A 17,730-nucleotide genomic window follows, 5' to 3' on the forward strand; every position below is an offset into this window, starting at 1 on the left:
TCCACATTGGATTCGGGCAGACGGTAGAGAAAATGCGGAGCTGGAAAGCGTTGGGCCATTCCGTTTAATTAAGTCGCAAAACAGTGGATGAGCACACAGGCAGGGGAAACTGCTTCTCAGGCAAAGAAACAGCAAGAATGGCCCCTCACAGGGGCAGGCAGGCAATCTGCCATCCGCCCTCTGCAACCCCCCTGAGCGCAAGCACCCATAGCCTTATATAGGCTGTGCACTCATGCCTCTGCCAGGTGCTTATGCATTGATCAAGGAAAGTGCTTGCAGCTGGTACCAGCGAGCAAACCTAACACAGCTGCCCCACATTCCACCCCTCTAGGGTTGCTCACCTCACAATAAGTATATATTATATACATATCAAAAGTGACAATTACAAAGATGCCCTTCACAATGTCTCCCTGAGCACTCTGCCCAGGGAGTTAACTGTAGGCCCACCTCCAACTCCCCACCACATGGTGCCAACATGCCACCCATCATAGGTGGGGGGCCTGTATAGTCCAGGGCCATGTCCATTGGAGAAAGTGACCTTGGAGCATCTCTGCAACTGGGTGGGAAGCAGTCCATGATAGACAGCCCAGTTGTCTGTGCAAATCACCAAGGTACAAAGTCCATTACAGGCAATGCCAACACCTGCTGCACATTGGAAGGGGACCAGTGGATTGCCAACTTCACATGGGGCCTCTGGCCACCACCCATCCTTCTCAGACAGGTCCATTACCCTTCCCCCTATTCAAACTGGGACAACAGGTCTTGAGGATCCTGCAACCTTAATGCCAGCCATTTTACTGGCAGATGCAAGGGCCAGCTGCTTTCCCCACTTTTTCAGAGGCTGGAACCTCTGTTCTGACTCAAGCTGCCACCAAAGTTCCAAGACTTTATTAGGCTTGCCATCTAATTTCTCTTTATCTGTCCTGGTTGCAATCAACTCTACCCACATCTGTGTTTGGGTAATCTTCACAGGCCCAATTCTCTTGCTAGTTGTACGGGGTTGGGGGCAGCAGGCTCACAGCCCTATGGTCCATCTCTGTTCTGGAGAGCATGATGCCATTCACCCCTATGTCCTGCAACTGCACCAAGCAGGCTGCCAGGGGCTCAGTGGGTTTCTGCCTGAATTTTACCCCCAACTCCATCAGCTCTGCCTGGGTGTAGGGCCAGACCACAGAGTGCTCCACTACCTGGGAGGGGTCTGTGCCTGCCCCTGAGGGGCTCTTGGCTGCTGGGTTTTTACCCTCTGGATGACCACTGTCTGGGCTCTAAGTCTGTAAAAAGCAGTTGCAGCCCAAGTCTCCCCTTCAGAAGAGTCAAAAACACCTGCTCTCACTGACTCAGAGCCACTCTGCTGGCAGGAATGCAGCTCCGTCTTCCACGCCCGCTTTAGTTCCTGTGGCTGCGGCTCTCAGCCTGAACCTGACTTTTGAGCTCCTGAGCCCAGTTATTTCTCCAATAGCTGTTGCTGCCAACGTTCAGCTTCCAGGGAAAACTGGAGCTCATGAACCTGCAACTCCTTCTCCAGAGACCATTCCAGTTCCAGGTGTAATTGGTGCTCAGCCTGCATCTTACACTGTAGCTTTCAAACCCGGTCAGCCTCATTCTCCAGCACTGGTTCCAGTTCATGCCGTTATTGCCGCTCAGTCTGCAGCTCACCCTGGAGCTTTAGACCTCGCTCAGCTTCTCACACAGAGCACTTGGTTTCTTCTCACAGGGTAAAAAAACACCCAGCCCAAAATCCCCAACAGGAGAGCCACTGGGAACAGCCACTCCTCTATTCTACCATTCAAGGGTGTCGGTGACTCCATACCAACCCGCTCCAAATCCTGCCAACTACGCCAAATGTAATGCTGGTGGCCGAAGCCAGGCAGGTCTATATTGGATTCAGGCAGACAGTAAAGAAACTTCAGAGCTGGAAACTGTTGAGCCATTCCATTTAATCAAGTCTCACAATGGCAGATGAGCACACAGGCAGGGTGAAACAGCTTATCAGGCAAAGAAACAGCAAGAATAGCTCCTCACAGTGGCAGGCAGGCAATCTGCCATCCACCCTCTGTAATCCCCCTGAGAGCAAACACCTGTATCCTTATATAGGCTATGCAAACATGCTTTTGCCAGGAGCTCACACACTAATCAAGCAAAGCAATTGCAGCCGGTACACCAGAAAGCAAACCTAACACAGCTGCCCCATAATATGTAACATGCAAGGATTAAGAAAAACAAAGGTTATAGAAGAGCAAATGACAGCTTTCTCTGAAAAGACATACTGAGCCATATGAAAGCCTTTTACTGTTAAGAGATTTGTCAAACCCAGGAACAGTGCTATATACCAGCTTAAAAAACCTTTCATCTTTGGAAGTTGCTGTCCCCGTGCCCCCAAGTGTTTCAACAGAAGAGTTAAGCATCTACAAAGTAACAGAAAAATCTTTTAATTTCAATATTACCAAAGATAAGTCTTGTGGGACATTTGCCCTCCAGCCTTGAATATAATCCATTAAAAAAATAATAATGTAAGTATAAAAATAATCAAGGATTTAGTCTTTCTCAAAATATGACTTAGCCAGGGCTGAAAAAGATTAATGACTCACACAAAGTATGCTATTTTTCAAAGTTTCAAATTTCAACTATTCTTGTGAATTCAGTCAAATCTTATGTTTAAAAAAAAATGTAGGTGTGCTTACAATGTATATTTTCTCTTAACCTTTTAAATGCTTTTATAATTCTTCTTTGCTTCTACTGGCTATTATAAAAAAGAAAAATATGTTTATTTCTCAAATCAAAGACTATAAAATATTTTGTTCTGAATTCAATGAATAACTCACCCCCAAAAACTATACCTGTAAGATTACTTGTTAAAATAAATATTTAAAAAAGAGCAACAGGCTTTTAAAAAAATCCCTAATGGCATCATCTGAATTCTGAGACTAATTATGCTCTGGAAAATAAGCATGTTCACTCTTTGAACTCCCAGCACTAGAAGCAGTGCCTGGAACAAAAGACAAGCTCACATCACTGAAATGGATTTTAACATTTGATTTACTTCTCTCCCTCCTCTTCAGTAAATGGCATAAATCACAGTGTAACCTTATTTTATTTTAATTTCTTTTTTTTTTATTTTTCCAAAGTGAGAAGCGGGCACGGGGGATTGGCAGACAGACTCCCACATGCGCCTGAATGGAACCCACCCAGCATGCCCATCAGGGGGCGATGCTCTGCTGCAATCTGAGCCATCTAGTGCCTGAGGTGGAGGCCATGGAGCCATTCTCAGCACCCAGGCCAGCTTTGCTCCAATGGAGCCCTGGCAGCAGGAGGGGGAGAGAGAGAGACAGAGAGAGAGAAAGAGAGAAAAGGAGGGGAGTGGAGAAGCAGATGGATGCATCTCCTGTGTGCCCTGACTAGGAATCGAACCTAGGACTTCCACACACTGGGTCGACGCTCTACTGCTGAGCCAAACGGCCGAGGCCGCGTAACTTAATTTTAAAAGACACAAATAGTTATTTTCTTTTTTCCCATCTGGACAAGGGATGAAATGAACCCATGAAGCTTATCCTTCAAATACAAAACATGAAAGTTGTTGACAACAGGAGACCTGCAAGCATGTGTCAGCAGGTCTCCAGCTGGGACAGGCCGGGATCACTTACCAGCTTATTCAGTGGCATGAGAAACAAGCAGAATAAGATCTGCACAGGAGTGTGAGGGGATTACTTGGGGGACACACGGGCTCTGGCTGTGCCTAATCACCTTCTCAATGAACAAGCACTTGTTAACAAGTGCCAAATAGTCTGCAACCAATCGCATGCTTAAATGGGGTAAAAACAAAATAATCAAAGAAAGGGGGACAACAGGAGTCCACGGGTTTAAGCAAAAATTATAACAGAACTGATTCCGGAAAGTTACAAAGCCAGGATTACAGCCCTTCACTTCCCTGCCCAGCCTGGCCCGCATCTGGCCGCGGTGCCCATCCCGGCCCCAGACACCTCAAGGAACAATGGGAAGAAGGCTGGAGGCTGGCAGAATCAGACCAGTGGCGCTGGATCCATAGCCCAGCCTGGGGGAAGGGGCTGTGTTTCAGCAGCAGGCATTCCCATTACAGAGACAGCAGGACTAAATTGAGTCCTAATGTTAAATATTTTTTGGCTCTCATAGCGGCTGGACCATCCTGGCTGCCCAACCCTGTGAAGCTGCTGCCCTGACTGCCAACACGCACGCAGCAAGGAGTTAGTCATTCTCTGGCTCCCACCTTGCGCTGGAATAGTAAGGGTTGCCCTCCTCTTCAAACCTCTTAATGATAGGCTCTTTTAAAGCTGCTTCATCAGCACTGGAGAACTGAAAGAAAGGAACCATGAGTAAATACACTGCAGTGAACACGGATCCACCCAAGAGAACCTCAGAATAAAGGGATACAGGTAGCATGAATAATACTACAACCAACATCTCAGGGAGTACAGCTTACAGGTGATGCTTTAACAAGCGTCTCTCACCTGAGACACGACTATCGAATTAGTGAAGCGTACATCTCCCTCATCAGGGACAACAGTCTGGGCTGTTGAATGATAGGTCAAAACCAAAGGTGTCATGTATTCCCGCACGGTCAGCCATACAAAGCAATTCTAATATATAACAAAAGGGCTACACAGCATTTAGCAGCTTCTGTTTAAGAAGTTGAAGAAATGGGGGATTTATCTTTCAAAACAGACAATTTTTTTTCTTTTTTTTTTTAACAGAGACAGAGAGAGTCAGAGAGAGGGACAGACAGGGACAGACAAACAGGAATAAAGAGATGAGAAGCATCAATCATCAGTTTTTCGTTGCGACACCTTAGTTGTTCATTGATTGCTTTCTCATATGTGCCTTGACCGCGGGCCTTCAGCAGACCGAGTCACCCCTTGCTCGAGCCAGCAACCTTGGATCAAAGCTGGTGAGCTTTTGCTCAAACCAGATGAGCTCAACCTTGGATCAAGCTGGCAACCTCAGGGTCTCGAACCTGGGTCCTCCGGATCCCAGACTGACGCTCTATCCACTGTGCCACCGCCTGGTCAGGCCAAAACAGACAAAATTTTAAACAATTTAAAGCCAAAAGGGATAAAATATCTACCATACCAAAAATAACCTCTTCAATTTCCCAGGTAGTTCAGATATTTTTCCCTAATATAAAATTTAATGGTATGCCCATCAGTATTGCCAGAAACAAGGGATAATCACTTCAGCTGTAAAAATTTTTATGCAAATTGATTTTGAAACCCTAAAATGTATTTCCAACTTAAAAAATATTCTACACCAAAACAAATGACTTATTTCAAATAAATTCAACCTTATGCTACATATTTTCCTAGTTTAATATCACTTATAGGTCAAGAATTAAGAGGGAGAACCACTAAAACCCTGTACTTTCTTATGTAAAAACAGATGAATTCATATATCTGTATCTCTACATAATCAAAAAAAAACTATTTAGGAAGAGATAATCGTGCTGGGCTAAAATTAAAGACACGTCTTCCAAATAATAGGTAGAACCATTTCCCCATCCTCCCCATTACCCCTCTACGCGCGTGCGCGCACACACACGCAGGCACACACGCAGCTACAATACACACAGGTGTAAGCTTTCCTTTTGCTTGGACACTGCTCAATACTCAGGTGAATCTGAAACCTCAGTTGGTCTTCAGAGTTCCTGCTGCTAGAAGACAACTGAGGGTGTGAGGCACGGCGGGATGCGTTCAGGGAGGCAGGAACCACCCTGGTTCTTTATTAGCTACACCACCAAGTAGGCGCTGGACCAGCTGCTCCCTAAAAGGCAGGACTGACAGCCTGAGCAAACTGGCCTCCTCCATGTTGCCCCTTGTTAGGAAACAGTGCACCTAGCATTCAGGAACATGCAATCATTTTCAGGTCTCGTGCTCACACAGAATAGTTAAAAGCTGTAGCTAGTAAAAATTAATGCAAACTTTCAGGTGACTCTACGGAGACACAAACAAAAGAATTCACTTGAAAAGCGGCCACTTGCTGATCTCCTTTGCGTCAAGCTTCCAGCCCCTTCACATCTGACTTCATTTACACCCTCACCCTTTAATACTGCTGATCAATTCCCACCAGAACCGAGCCCTCCCACGCCAGGTTTCCTTAACAACAATCTCAAAGTGAAAGAGGAAAAACTATTCTGCTGCTTTAGGTCATAAAATCAAAGAAGAAAACCAGATCTATTTAAAGCTCACTAACTGCGAATGACTAAGAACCAAACATCTTGATGCCTTGGCACTCGCAGTTTCTGAAGAGTTTCCTTGGGATTCTGAAACATCTGCACATTGCCACAAGAAGGCACCTCAAATGAATTGGCGCTAAAAAGACAGACAGAGAATGCGAAAGTCTCAACTCCTGAAACACTTCCAGAGCAGCGTCTTCTAAAGAGGGACCCAGCACATTGGACCCTGGCGCCCGACACGGAGGGCCTCCAGATGCGGATGCGCTGCTCCCTGGTTCAGGGTGTGCGCTGGTGAAAGCCAGACCTGGGGACCGAGAAGAAATGGCATTTACCTCCTTCCCTTCCCGCGCTCTCTGGTCCTTGGCTACTGTTGCCAGCACAGTGGCCGCCTGCTCTCCTCCCATCACCGAGACACGAGCATTTGGCCACATGTAAAGAAATCTCGGGCTATGAGGGAAAACAATGAATGACCAAATTAATCTACTGTACAACACAGATTTTCAGGGGCCCATGTTTACCTTTTAAACTTCTAGCTGCACATGAAATCAGCCGGGAATTAAAAAGATGCCAATGCCTGGAACCCACCCCAGGCTATCTCCAGAGGTGGGGCCTCAGAACAGTGACAATTTCTCAGTTCTCTAGGTGATTCTGATGCTGTTTGCATAAACTGTTTTTTTTCCATTTCAAGGAGATTTACTGGGTACAGAAGTATTCCAAACATGCCCTGTTATCTGTGGTCACGTCCTACTGTCCTGTCTAGGAGCTGCTCACTTGTGCCTTCTCACTTTATCTTTTAGTTTCACCAGGGGAGCATCGAGTTTGTCAGCCTTTCAAACAAAGCAACCTTGGGCTTTCTTGATTCTTCCATCTTATGTTTCTTCCTTATTATGTCCTATTTTCTAATTTTCTTGTATTCAAAATGCTGTTCTTGGCCTGCCTGAGCTAGCTGCTGGCTCATTGATTTTCAGCCTTACTTCTTTCCATGGCATATTTATGTCTACATGCCTTTCTCAAAACATCTGGCCACATCACCGTAGCTATGACAAGTAGCATTCTCATTATCAGCCATTTCAAAATGTTTCCTGATTTCCGTCAGGGATTTATTCCCAATAGTACCTTTAATATTAAATTCCATTTCGCTTCCCAGGATGATACAAATTACGGTATAATTGCTCAAGACCTATGAATGCCATTCTATATTTCAAATAAACTGGATAACTATTTATAATTGCAGCTGAGGGACGATGCTTTCCTTCAGAGAAAACTGTGACGATCACGTACCTATATGCTCTGCCACACATGCCGTAGTTGCCAGCCCCGTAGGATCCCCCAATGATGACAGTTATTTTAGGCACATTGGCACAGGCTACGGCAGTCACCATCTTGGCGCCATCCTTGGCAATTCCTTCAGCTTCATAGTCCCTACCAACCATAAATCCTACGAGAGAGAACAGAAAGACAGCTTCTGGCTGATGGATTAATGTGCAGAAGTCAATCCCACCAAGGCACTGGAAGGACAGGCACCTCGTCAGATTACAGTTTACTATAGGCCTCTCAGCCTAACTAAAGACTGATAACGTGAAATAAACCCCCAGAAAAGATTGCTTTAAAAATAAAATAAAATGTTCTTCAAATGGCCCGGCCAGTGGTGGCACAGTGGATAAACATCAACCTGGAATGCCAAGGTCAGCGGTTCAAAACCCTGGGCTTGCCCGGTCAAGGCACATAAAGCAAGCAATCAATGAACAACTAAGGTGAAGCAACTATGAGTGGATACTTCTTACTCCCCCACACCTTTCCTCTCTCCGTAAAGTCAGTGTTTAAAATAAAAAATAAATAAAATTTTAATAGTTCTAATGGATGCAGTGATCTTCCAACAAGGTAAGGGTTCAATTTAATTTATCTTTAAGGACTTATCTCAAACCAGTAGCTTGGTGATGACCGAATGTGACATGGCACACTAAGGAAAAATACTGTAGTCAGCCGAGCAGGGAAGGTTCGGTATTCAGTGACCTGGTTCAAAAATACAGAGTGTTCCTTCTGAAGTGCTGCTTAAACTTTGATGAAATAGAGATTAATGTTTCATAGAGCTGCTAAGAGTCCCTGTCACTGCCTCAACAGCAAAGTGAAAGAAGTTTTCATTGTAATTATGGAATCCTTCTGCTCCTTCAAACTCCCATCTCTGCTGAAACTGGTCTGCAGCTGCACTGGCCTCCCAGCCGGGGGCTCCTCCCTCTTTGCCTCATGACCACCAAGTCAGGCTTCACGTGTCTCCCTCCCACCTGGAGACTCACAAGCCCACTTGACTGTGACTGTTCTTGCTTCACAAACCTCCAGCTTCAAATCATCCCATTCAATCCGACCCGTTTTTATGGAGCACCTGTACTGCTGTGGATACAAAGGTAGTGACCAGACAGCCCTTTTCTCATCGGGTACCGTCTGCTTCCTCCAGCTACGCCTCCGAACCTGCTGGGCACTCAGAATATCTCAAGCCTCCTTTATCTCCTTTATCTCCATTCCTGCAATATTCCCCCAATAGCTCTCTCCAGTATCAGCATGCTAAGCTCTCCCCCCGCACCAGCCACAGCCCTTTTAGTACCTGTAGATGACTTTATCCTCAGAAACATAAAAAGACCCTGCATGAGCAGCTCAGGGTCTATTATAGCATCATCCCCACAACCCAAAGTTGTGGGTTCGATCCTCGGTAGGCCATACACAAGAATCAACTAATGAGTGCATAAATAAGTGGAACAACAAACTGATGCCTCTCTCTCTCCCTCCTTTTCTCTCTAAAATCAATAAATATATTAAAGAACAAGACTGAAGCCACTTCAACTGGCTTTTTCCTTTCTTCTCCCTTCCCCCGTACAAAACAACATAATCGTGCCCCGTTTCTCCTTTACTCTCATCTTTGTGAAAGAAAGCAGTTATTCACAGATTGTCCCTGAGCCCTCTTCTCTCTTCAAGGTATTCTCTATTTATTTTTTTTGTATTTTTTTTTTTGTATTTTTCTGAAGCTGGAAACGGGGAGAGACAGTCAGACAGACTCCCGCATGCGCCCAACCGGGATCTACCCGGCACGCCCACCAGGGGCGATGCTCTGCCCCTCCGGGGCGTCGCTCTGCCGCGACCAGAGCCACTCTAGCGCCTGGGGCAGAGGCCAAGGAGCCACCCCCAGCACCTGGGCCATCTTTGCTCCAATGGAGCCTTGGCTGCGGGAGGGGAAGAGAGAGACAGAGAGTAAGGAGGGGGGAGGATGGAGAAGCAGATGGGCGCTTCTCCTATGTGCCCTGGCCGGGAATCGAAACCAAGTCCCCTGCACACCAGGCCGACGCTCTACCGCTGAGCCAACCGGCCAGGGCCGGTATTCTCTATTTATTATACATAGCTTCAAATTCCGTCTCCACATTCTGATGATCCCTCCTTTTCACCTCCAGCTAATACACCTCTTCCGTGCTCGAGATTTTTCAACTGCCTACTACATGTCTTCAAATGGATGTCACACAGGTCCCTCAAGTGCAATGCAGCGAAACCAAACTCAGTCTCGTTCTTCTGCCCCCAACCCAGCCAAAAATAGAAAAATACAACAAAACAAAAAGTTGGGAGTCCTCCAAGCACACAGTTTAACTTATCGGCGGCTAATGAGTCACGGTTCATTATTAGACACAAGGCCCTGCCCTAGTGAAGTTTCAGAATTTTTTTTTTATTATTCATTTTAGAGGGGAGAGGGAGAGACAGAGAGAGAGAGAAGAGACAGAGAGAGAAAAGGGGGGAAAAGGGGGGAGGAGCTGGAAGCATCAACTCCCGTATGTGCCTTGACCAGGCAAGCGTAGGGTTTCGAACCGGCAACCTCAGCATTTCCAGGTTGACGCTTTATCCACTGCACCACCACAGGTCAGGCTCAAGTTTCAGAATTTTTATGTGCCGTTTTTTTTTACATTTTATTTATTCATTGTTTTTTTAGAGAGAGGAGACACAGAGAGAGAGAGAGACAGAGAGAGGAAAGAGACAGAACAGAGGGAGGAGCAGGAAGCAAGGCACAACTCCCATATGTGCCTTGACCAGGCAAGCCTGGGGTTTCGAACCAGCAACCTCAGCGTTCCAGGTCGATGCTTTTACCCACTGCGCCACCACAGGTCAGGCTGTTATGTGCCGTTTTTACAAGGTTTGCCACATAGGGCCCTCTCAGGCTGCTGTCTGGATATAACTCCTCTCAAAACTCATCTAACCAAGGATCTTAAAGTTAAGATGAAGATGTTTTAGCACCAGTAATATTTAAAGCTCTGTTGACTCTCAAGAGCCAAACTCCTTCTCATGACGATTTGCCTGATCGGAACAACTAATTAATAAGGCTCTTCTTCCTTTAAAATGGAGAAAATGATGGACGAGTTTGAAGACTGAAGAAAAAAAGTTTACAGCTAACCTGCTTATCTGAGTGTCTCCTGTATGTCAGGCACCATACAACACACAAGAAAGGGTAAACAGGAAAATCATGGAGTTCTACAAAAAAGAACTCCTGAACCACAAGGGACTTTAAATCATTTCATCCACCACGTTAAGATCATCTATGGAACATGAAATTCAGAGAGCTGTCAGAGATAACACCATTCTTCGGAGTCAAAGTCCCCCCCGGGGATGCAATGTACAGCATAGGGAATACAGTCAATAATATCGCAGTAACGATGGACAGAGACAGACGGTTCACTAGACTTACTGTGGTGATCACTTCTGAAGATATGCTGGACAGTGCAGCCCTGGAGTAAGTGTAACCAAACTGAATACACTATTTTCTTACCAGTAATGTTCTGAAGGAACAGCAGGGGGATCTTCTTTTGGCAGCATAACTGGATAAAGTGAGCTCCCTATAAGCAAGAAAGATCAAAGTCTTTTCAAAAGGGGGGTTAACCAATCTGGGTCATCATGCCTCCTACAAATGCCACACTTGAGGGTCAAAGAGAAGAATACCGCTATTTGGCTTTTCTGACTGTAGTAATAGTAAGAATAATATGCAGTGCTACCCATTATCAATGGACATGTGACTGTGGTTATACAGCATGTTTTGCAGTCACCTGTGTCATTAGGGGCACACGGCTGTAGGAAGCTGCTGTGACACGGATGAAGTCAATCACTAATGTTCCATAGAGGAAATAAAATTTATGTAACAAAAAAGGACTGCTTGTCTGTGAGACTTTCTGAGCCTCACTATGAGATAACTATCTAGTTCTCCACTTTAAAAAAGATAAAATATAAGCCCTGCAGGAAAATCTATGATATTTATATTTAATGCTCACCTGAAATTCTTTCATACACCAAGATTATATTAAAATATATACCGTATTTCCCCTTGTATAAGACGCTCCCATGTATAAGAGCCCGAATTTTGAAAAAAAAGTATTACATAAAGTTAATGAACTCAAGTTTTATTCATCATAAAATTCATACAACTCATCACTGTCAAAACTCCCATCCATTAGCTTGTCCTTATCTGTGTCTGATGACTAATCACTGTCTTCAACAGTGAGGGTAAAAACAAGTGCAAAAAAATGGGAAATGCAAGTGAAAAAAACATAACCACTGTATAAGATGCACCCAGTTTTTAGACCCCAAATTTTTCAAAAAATGGTGCATCTTATACATGGGAAAATACTTACATCTCTCTTACCAATATATCCCAAATAAATGGAATTTTAGATAAATGTTGGAGACCTTCTAACCTTGAGTTTAGGAAACTGTTTAATGATACAAAAATGTAGTCCTTCCCTGTCCTCTAAACATTATGTGAGTAAGAACACTCTTATAAATCATTTCCTTTGTATTTTACCATCTATTCACAGATCCCTTTAACTCTGCTGGAAATGCTTGGCAGGTACAAAATTTCAAAGCATTTGCTCAACCTCAAATACAAGAATGCCAAAATCACAGGCCTTTGATGCTTAGTTCTACATCTAAAACATCGGACTGAGCCAGGCTTAACTCCTCCATGTTTATTTGCGCCAAACCACCAAATAAAGCTAGGTAAAGTGTGTTGGCCTCAGCCTGACAGCTCCTCTATTGTAATAAATGTATTATATATTCATTAAAAGTCATTAGTTCAGGAATATTTAATATTTTAGAAAACACTCTCTCTATATATACTATTAAATAAAAACAGAGTGACGTCACGGAAATGGCGCCGTGAGCAGCGCGTCTGACAGATCTCCCCAAAATCTCAACAAATTTATCAACTAGAAACAGAGAAATTTATCCTCGGAGCATTCCGAGTTCCACACACACACTGAAAGCAAAAGGACTGTTGCTGAGGAGAGAGTACACCTGTGGTGAGTCAACCCACACGTGCAGCTGCCCGCCCACACTCGGGGACGGCTGGCGGCCGCCCCAGCATACCCTGAGAAACCGCGCGCGCGCCCCGTGCCACGGTCCCCGGCCACTGGCGTGCTGAGAAACCGCTAGCGTGCCCCCTGCCACGGTCCCCGGCCACTGGCGTGCGGAGAAACCCCGCGCGCGCCCCGTACCGCGGTCCCCGTCCACTGGCGTGCTGAGAAACCGCGTGAGCAACCTGTGCCGCGGTCCCTGTCCACTGGCGTGCTGAGAAACCGCGTGAGCAACCTGTGCCACGGTCCCTGTCCACTGGCGTGCTGAGAAACCGCGCTCGCGCCCCGTGCCGCGGTCCCCGGACACCGGCGTGCGGAGAAACCCCCCGCGCGCGCCCCGTGCCACGGTCCCCGTCCACTGGCATGCTGAGAAACCGCGCGCCGCCCCCCCACGCCAGCCGCAGTCCGGGAGGGGCGCCAAGGCTGTCTTTCCTAGTCAGGAGATTCTCTCCGTGGGCGGGGCACCTCACCCAGCCATTCAAGCTAACAATCAAGCGCTGGGGGAAGGGGCGTGCAGACAGCCTGAAATACTTTCTGGAGCACAGCTGCGGATCCAATCACTGAAATTAGCTTAACCCACGAAATCTACGCACCCATAGGGCTCTAATTGATAAGATCTCTCCCAGTTCAGTGATCCAAGACAAGAGGCGTGATATTTTTCAGTGTCTTTCGCTAAAGGGGCGGGGGCAACTTCTGATTGACAGAGCCTCCATATTCAGGGATATACCTAACAAGAGGGACTTGGCAGATATTAAGATCCATAAAGCAAACAGCGACTAGTGCTTCTTCTTCCCAGCCAAAACAGGCTACCAAGTGTGGAAAGCCTGGGTTGAGTGGTCCAACTGAATGATAAGCGCTGAACAGTCACCTTGACAAAAACTGACTCCCAGCCCCACCTGATTACGCTGGAGGCTCTGACTGCCAGAGCCTTACCCAGAGCCTTGCGCTGAGTGAGGATAGAGTGGGGATTTCCCAGCTCTTTGAGACTCTTACTCCCCAGACAGAAGCAGTGGCAGCCTCATAGCTGGATCACCAGGCTGCTAATTCAGGAAGGGGAGACTAGGAAAGAGACTCCAGGAAAGCAAACTCTCTCATTGTTGGACTTTGCAAATGCCAACAAGCCTTGACTACCAGCGAGACTAAAGCCAATTATATGACATTGCCATAGAATACCATCAACTGCAAATTCCTACCTAAGAGTGACACAGGGGCAGAACCTGGGGTACAGAGTCACCGACCAGGAAGATGGGGAGAAAAAAAAAAGGAAGAAGTTAGCCTCTCAAAATCAAGAAAAATCCACAGACTTTATAACTTGTTCCACTAATTCTTTGTTGTTGTTGTTTCTTTCTTCTATCTTATTGCCTTTATTATTATTTCTATTTCTTCCACCTCGGTCCTTTTACTCTCTGCCCATCTTATGCTACCCTTTTCTTGAACTACACTACCCATGAGTGTTACATTTTATTTCTTTTCTTCATCCTAACTCTCCTTTAGGGTTACACTCCAAAACCCTTAACTCTCACTCTCTCCCCTTTTGTTTTTCTTTCCTTTCCTTTTTTTTCTTCCTTCGTTTATCTCTTACTCTTATTTTTTCCTTTCTATTCATTTCTTCTTTTCTCCTTTTACTTTTCCTCCCATTTAAGCCTCAATCACGAACAAATTATTTAATTTGGGACTCAAGTTTTTGTGGGGGGTTTTTTTGTTGTTCTTTTTTTTTCTTCTTCTGCTTTTGTTCTTGGTTTTTCTCTATTTGTTTGTTTTTGTGGCATTTTGGGCACTTTTTACATTGCTTTTTAACTCACTAGCATTCCTCCCAACCCAAAGTCTCCATTGTATTTAGTCTTCGCTCCACTTAATACAACAGATTTTTACTTATTATTTTTATTTTTTTATTTTTTAATTATTGTTTTTTCTCTCCTTTTTTCTGTTTCCCTCTCATCCCTCTCATCATATCTCTTAGTCGACCATCACTTACAAGCAAATCATTTTATGCTTGTCTAAGATTTTCTCCCCCCCCCTTTTTTTTTTTTTTTGTATTTAGTAGGTCCCTACTCCCTTTTTTGCCCCTTGAACTCTTCACCCCAAATTAGGCCCTCCATTATAGGCAGTTTTTGTTCCATTTAGCATAATATAATTCACAGGTCACCACGATATTTCCCTAAGGAGGTGAGAGGAGGGGAAGAGAAGAAAGAAAAAAGGGGGAAATAATAAATTATTACTTTTTTTCTGGAGTGTTTTCCTTTTTTTTTTTTTTTTCCTTTTTATTAATTCCAATGAACACTATCATCAAGACCACCTTCAGATGCCAATAAGAAAAAGGAAATTGAACATTATGGATACAAAAGACAGAGAGGTAACACAAATAGATGTGGAAAAATCTATGGAGAAAAGATTTAACATATTGGAAGCCTTGGAGCCAAATGACAGAGAATTTAAAATAGAAATCTTAAAAATACTCAGAGATATACAAGAAAACACAGAAAGGCAATTTAGGGAAATCAGAAAACAACTCAACGATCACAAAGAATATATTACCAAGGAAATTGAAACTATAAAAACAAATCAAACAGAAATGAAAAACTCAATTCAAGAGCTGAAAAATGAGGTAACAAGCTTAGCTAATAGAACAGCCCAGATAGAAGACAGGATCAGTGAAATAGAAGACAAGCAACTTGAGGCACAACAGAGAGAAGAAGAAAGAGACTCAAAAATAATAAAAAACGAGAAAGCCCTACAGGAATTGTCTGACTCCATCAGAAAGAATAACATAAGAACAATAGGTATATCAGAGGGAGAAGAGAAAGAAAATGGAATGGAGAATATACTCAAACAAATAATAGATGAGAACTTCCCAAGCCTGTGGAAAGAATTAAAGCCTCAAATTCAAGAAGCAAACAGAACACGAAGTTTTCTTAACCACAACAAACCCACTCCAAGGCACATCATAATGAAGATGACACAAACCAATGACAAAGAAAAAATTCTCAAGGCAGCCAGGGAAAAGAAGAATACAACATATAAAGGAAGGCCTATTGGATTATCATCAGATTTCTCAGCAGAAACTCTACAAGCTAGAAGAGAGTGGACCCCAATATTTAAAGCCCTGAAAGAGAGGAACTTTCAGCCAAGAATACTATACCCATCAAAGCTATCCTTCAAGTACGAAGGAGATATAAAAATATTCACAAATACAGAAAAGATGAGAGAATTTATCATCAGAAAGCCCCCACTCCAGGAAATACTAAAGGGGGTTTTCCAACCAGATTCAAAGAACAAAAGAAAACATAACCACAAGTAACAGCTCCACCAAGAAAACAATAAAACCAAACTTAAACTGTGACAACAAAAGAAAAAAAAAAGGGGGAGAAAGGATGAAGATTAACAGTAGCAAAGGACGATGAAGCGCAGAAATACTCACAAGAAAGGGTACTACAATGAATATGGTAGGTACCCTTTTCATTACTTAATGGTAACCACCCTTGAAAAAACCACCACAAAAACACTTGACTTAAAAAAGGTAGCAACAGAGGAAAGAAGTATGAAATACAAACAAACAAAAACAAACAATAGAAAAACAAAAGAGAAGAATCAAACAAGATACAAAACTAACAGAAAGCAATTTATAAAATGGCAATAGGGAACCCACAAGTGTCAATAATTACACTAAATGTAAATGGATTAAACTTACCAATAAAAAGACACAGAGTAGCAGAATGGATTAAAAAAGAAAATCCAACTATATGCTGCCTACAAGAAACTCATCTAAGTAACAAGGATAAAAACAAATTCAAACTGAAAGGCTGGAAAACAATACTCCAAGCAAACAACACCCAAAAAAAAGCAGGTGTAGCAAAACTCATATCTAATAATGCTGACTACAAGACAGAAAAAGTACTCAGAGACAAAAATGGCCATTTCATAATGATTAAGGGGACACTGAATCAAGAAGACATAACAATCCTTAATATATATGCACCAAACCAAGGAGCACCAAAATATATAAGACAGCTACTTATTGACCTTAAAACAAAAACTGACAAAAATACAATCATACTTGGAGACCTCAATACACCGCTGACGGCTCTAGATCGGTCATCCAAACAGAGAATCAATAAAGATATAGTGGCCTTAAATGAAATACTAGAACACCTGGATATGATAGACATCTACAGGACACTTCATCCCAAAGCGACAGAGTATACATTTTTCTCTAGTGTACATGGAACATTCTCAAGAATTGACCATATGTTGGACCACAAAGACAATATCAGCAAATTTAAAAAAACTGAAATTGTGCTAAGCATATTCTCTGATCATAAAGCCTTGAAACTAGAATTCAACTATAAAAAAAGGGGGGAAAAACCCACAAAATTGTGGAAACTAAACAACATACTTCTAAAAAATGAATGGGTCAAAGAAGAAATAAGCGCAGAGATCAAAAGATATATACAGACAAATGAAAATGAAAATACGACATATCAGAATCTCTGGGATGCAGCAAAAGCAGTAATAAGAGGAAAGTTCATATCACTTCAGGCCTATATGAACAAGCAAGAGAGAGCCGAAGTAAACCACTTAACTTCACACCGTAAGGAACTAGAAAAAGAAGAACAAAGACAACCCAAAACCAGCCGAAGAAAGGAGATAATGAAAATCAGAGCAGAAATAAACGAAATAGAGAACAGAAAAACTATAGAAAAAATCAATAAAACAAGGAGCTGGTTCTTTGAAAAGATCAACAAAATCAACAAACCCTTAGCAAGACTCACCAAGGAAAAAAGACACAGGACTCAAATAAATAAAATCCAAAATGAAAGAGGAGAGATCACCACAGACATCATAGATATACAAAGAATTATTGTAGAATACTATGAAAAACTATATGCCACCAAATACAATAATCTAGAAGAAATGGATAAATTCCTAGAACAATACAACCTTCCTAGACTGAGTCATGAAGAAGCAGAAAGCCTAAACAGACCAATCAGCAGGGAGGAAATAGAAAAAACTATTAAAAACCTCCCCAAAAATAAAAGTCCAGGCCCAGACAGTTATACTAGTGAATTCTATCAAACATTCAAAGAAGACTTGGTTCCTATTCTACTCAAAGTCTTCCAAAAAATTCAAGAAGAAGCAATACTTCCAAACACATTTTATGAG

At 43.4% G+C, this 17,730-nt stretch overlaps 1 protein-coding gene across 1 annotated transcript in view; it reads right to left on the bottom strand.

The window, feature by feature from the left end:
- Window positions 1-17,730, bottom strand: part of LOC136312112 (methylcrotonoyl-CoA carboxylase beta chain, mitochondrial-like) — a 93,174-nt gene that overhangs the window by 4,632 nt on the left and 70,812 nt on the right. Inside the window, exons 13-16 of the mRNA XM_066241586.1 lie at window positions 10,995-11,061; window positions 7,481-7,637; window positions 6,532-6,646; window positions 4,241-4,326 (exon numbers count right to left, since the gene is read on the bottom strand). Coding sequence (XP_066097683.1) covers window positions 4,241-4,326; window positions 6,532-6,646; window positions 7,481-7,637; window positions 10,995-11,061 — 425 coding nt within the window. The remainder of the gene's footprint in view (window positions 1-4,240; window positions 4,327-6,531; window positions 6,647-7,480; window positions 7,638-10,994; window positions 11,062-17,730) is intronic.

This window comes from Saccopteryx bilineata, chromosome 1 (genome assembly GCF_036850765.1).
Source record: "Saccopteryx bilineata isolate mSacBil1 chromosome 1, mSacBil1_pri_phased_curated, whole genome shotgun sequence".
NCBI lineage: Eukaryota > Metazoa > Chordata > Mammalia > Chiroptera > Emballonuridae > Saccopteryx > Saccopteryx bilineata.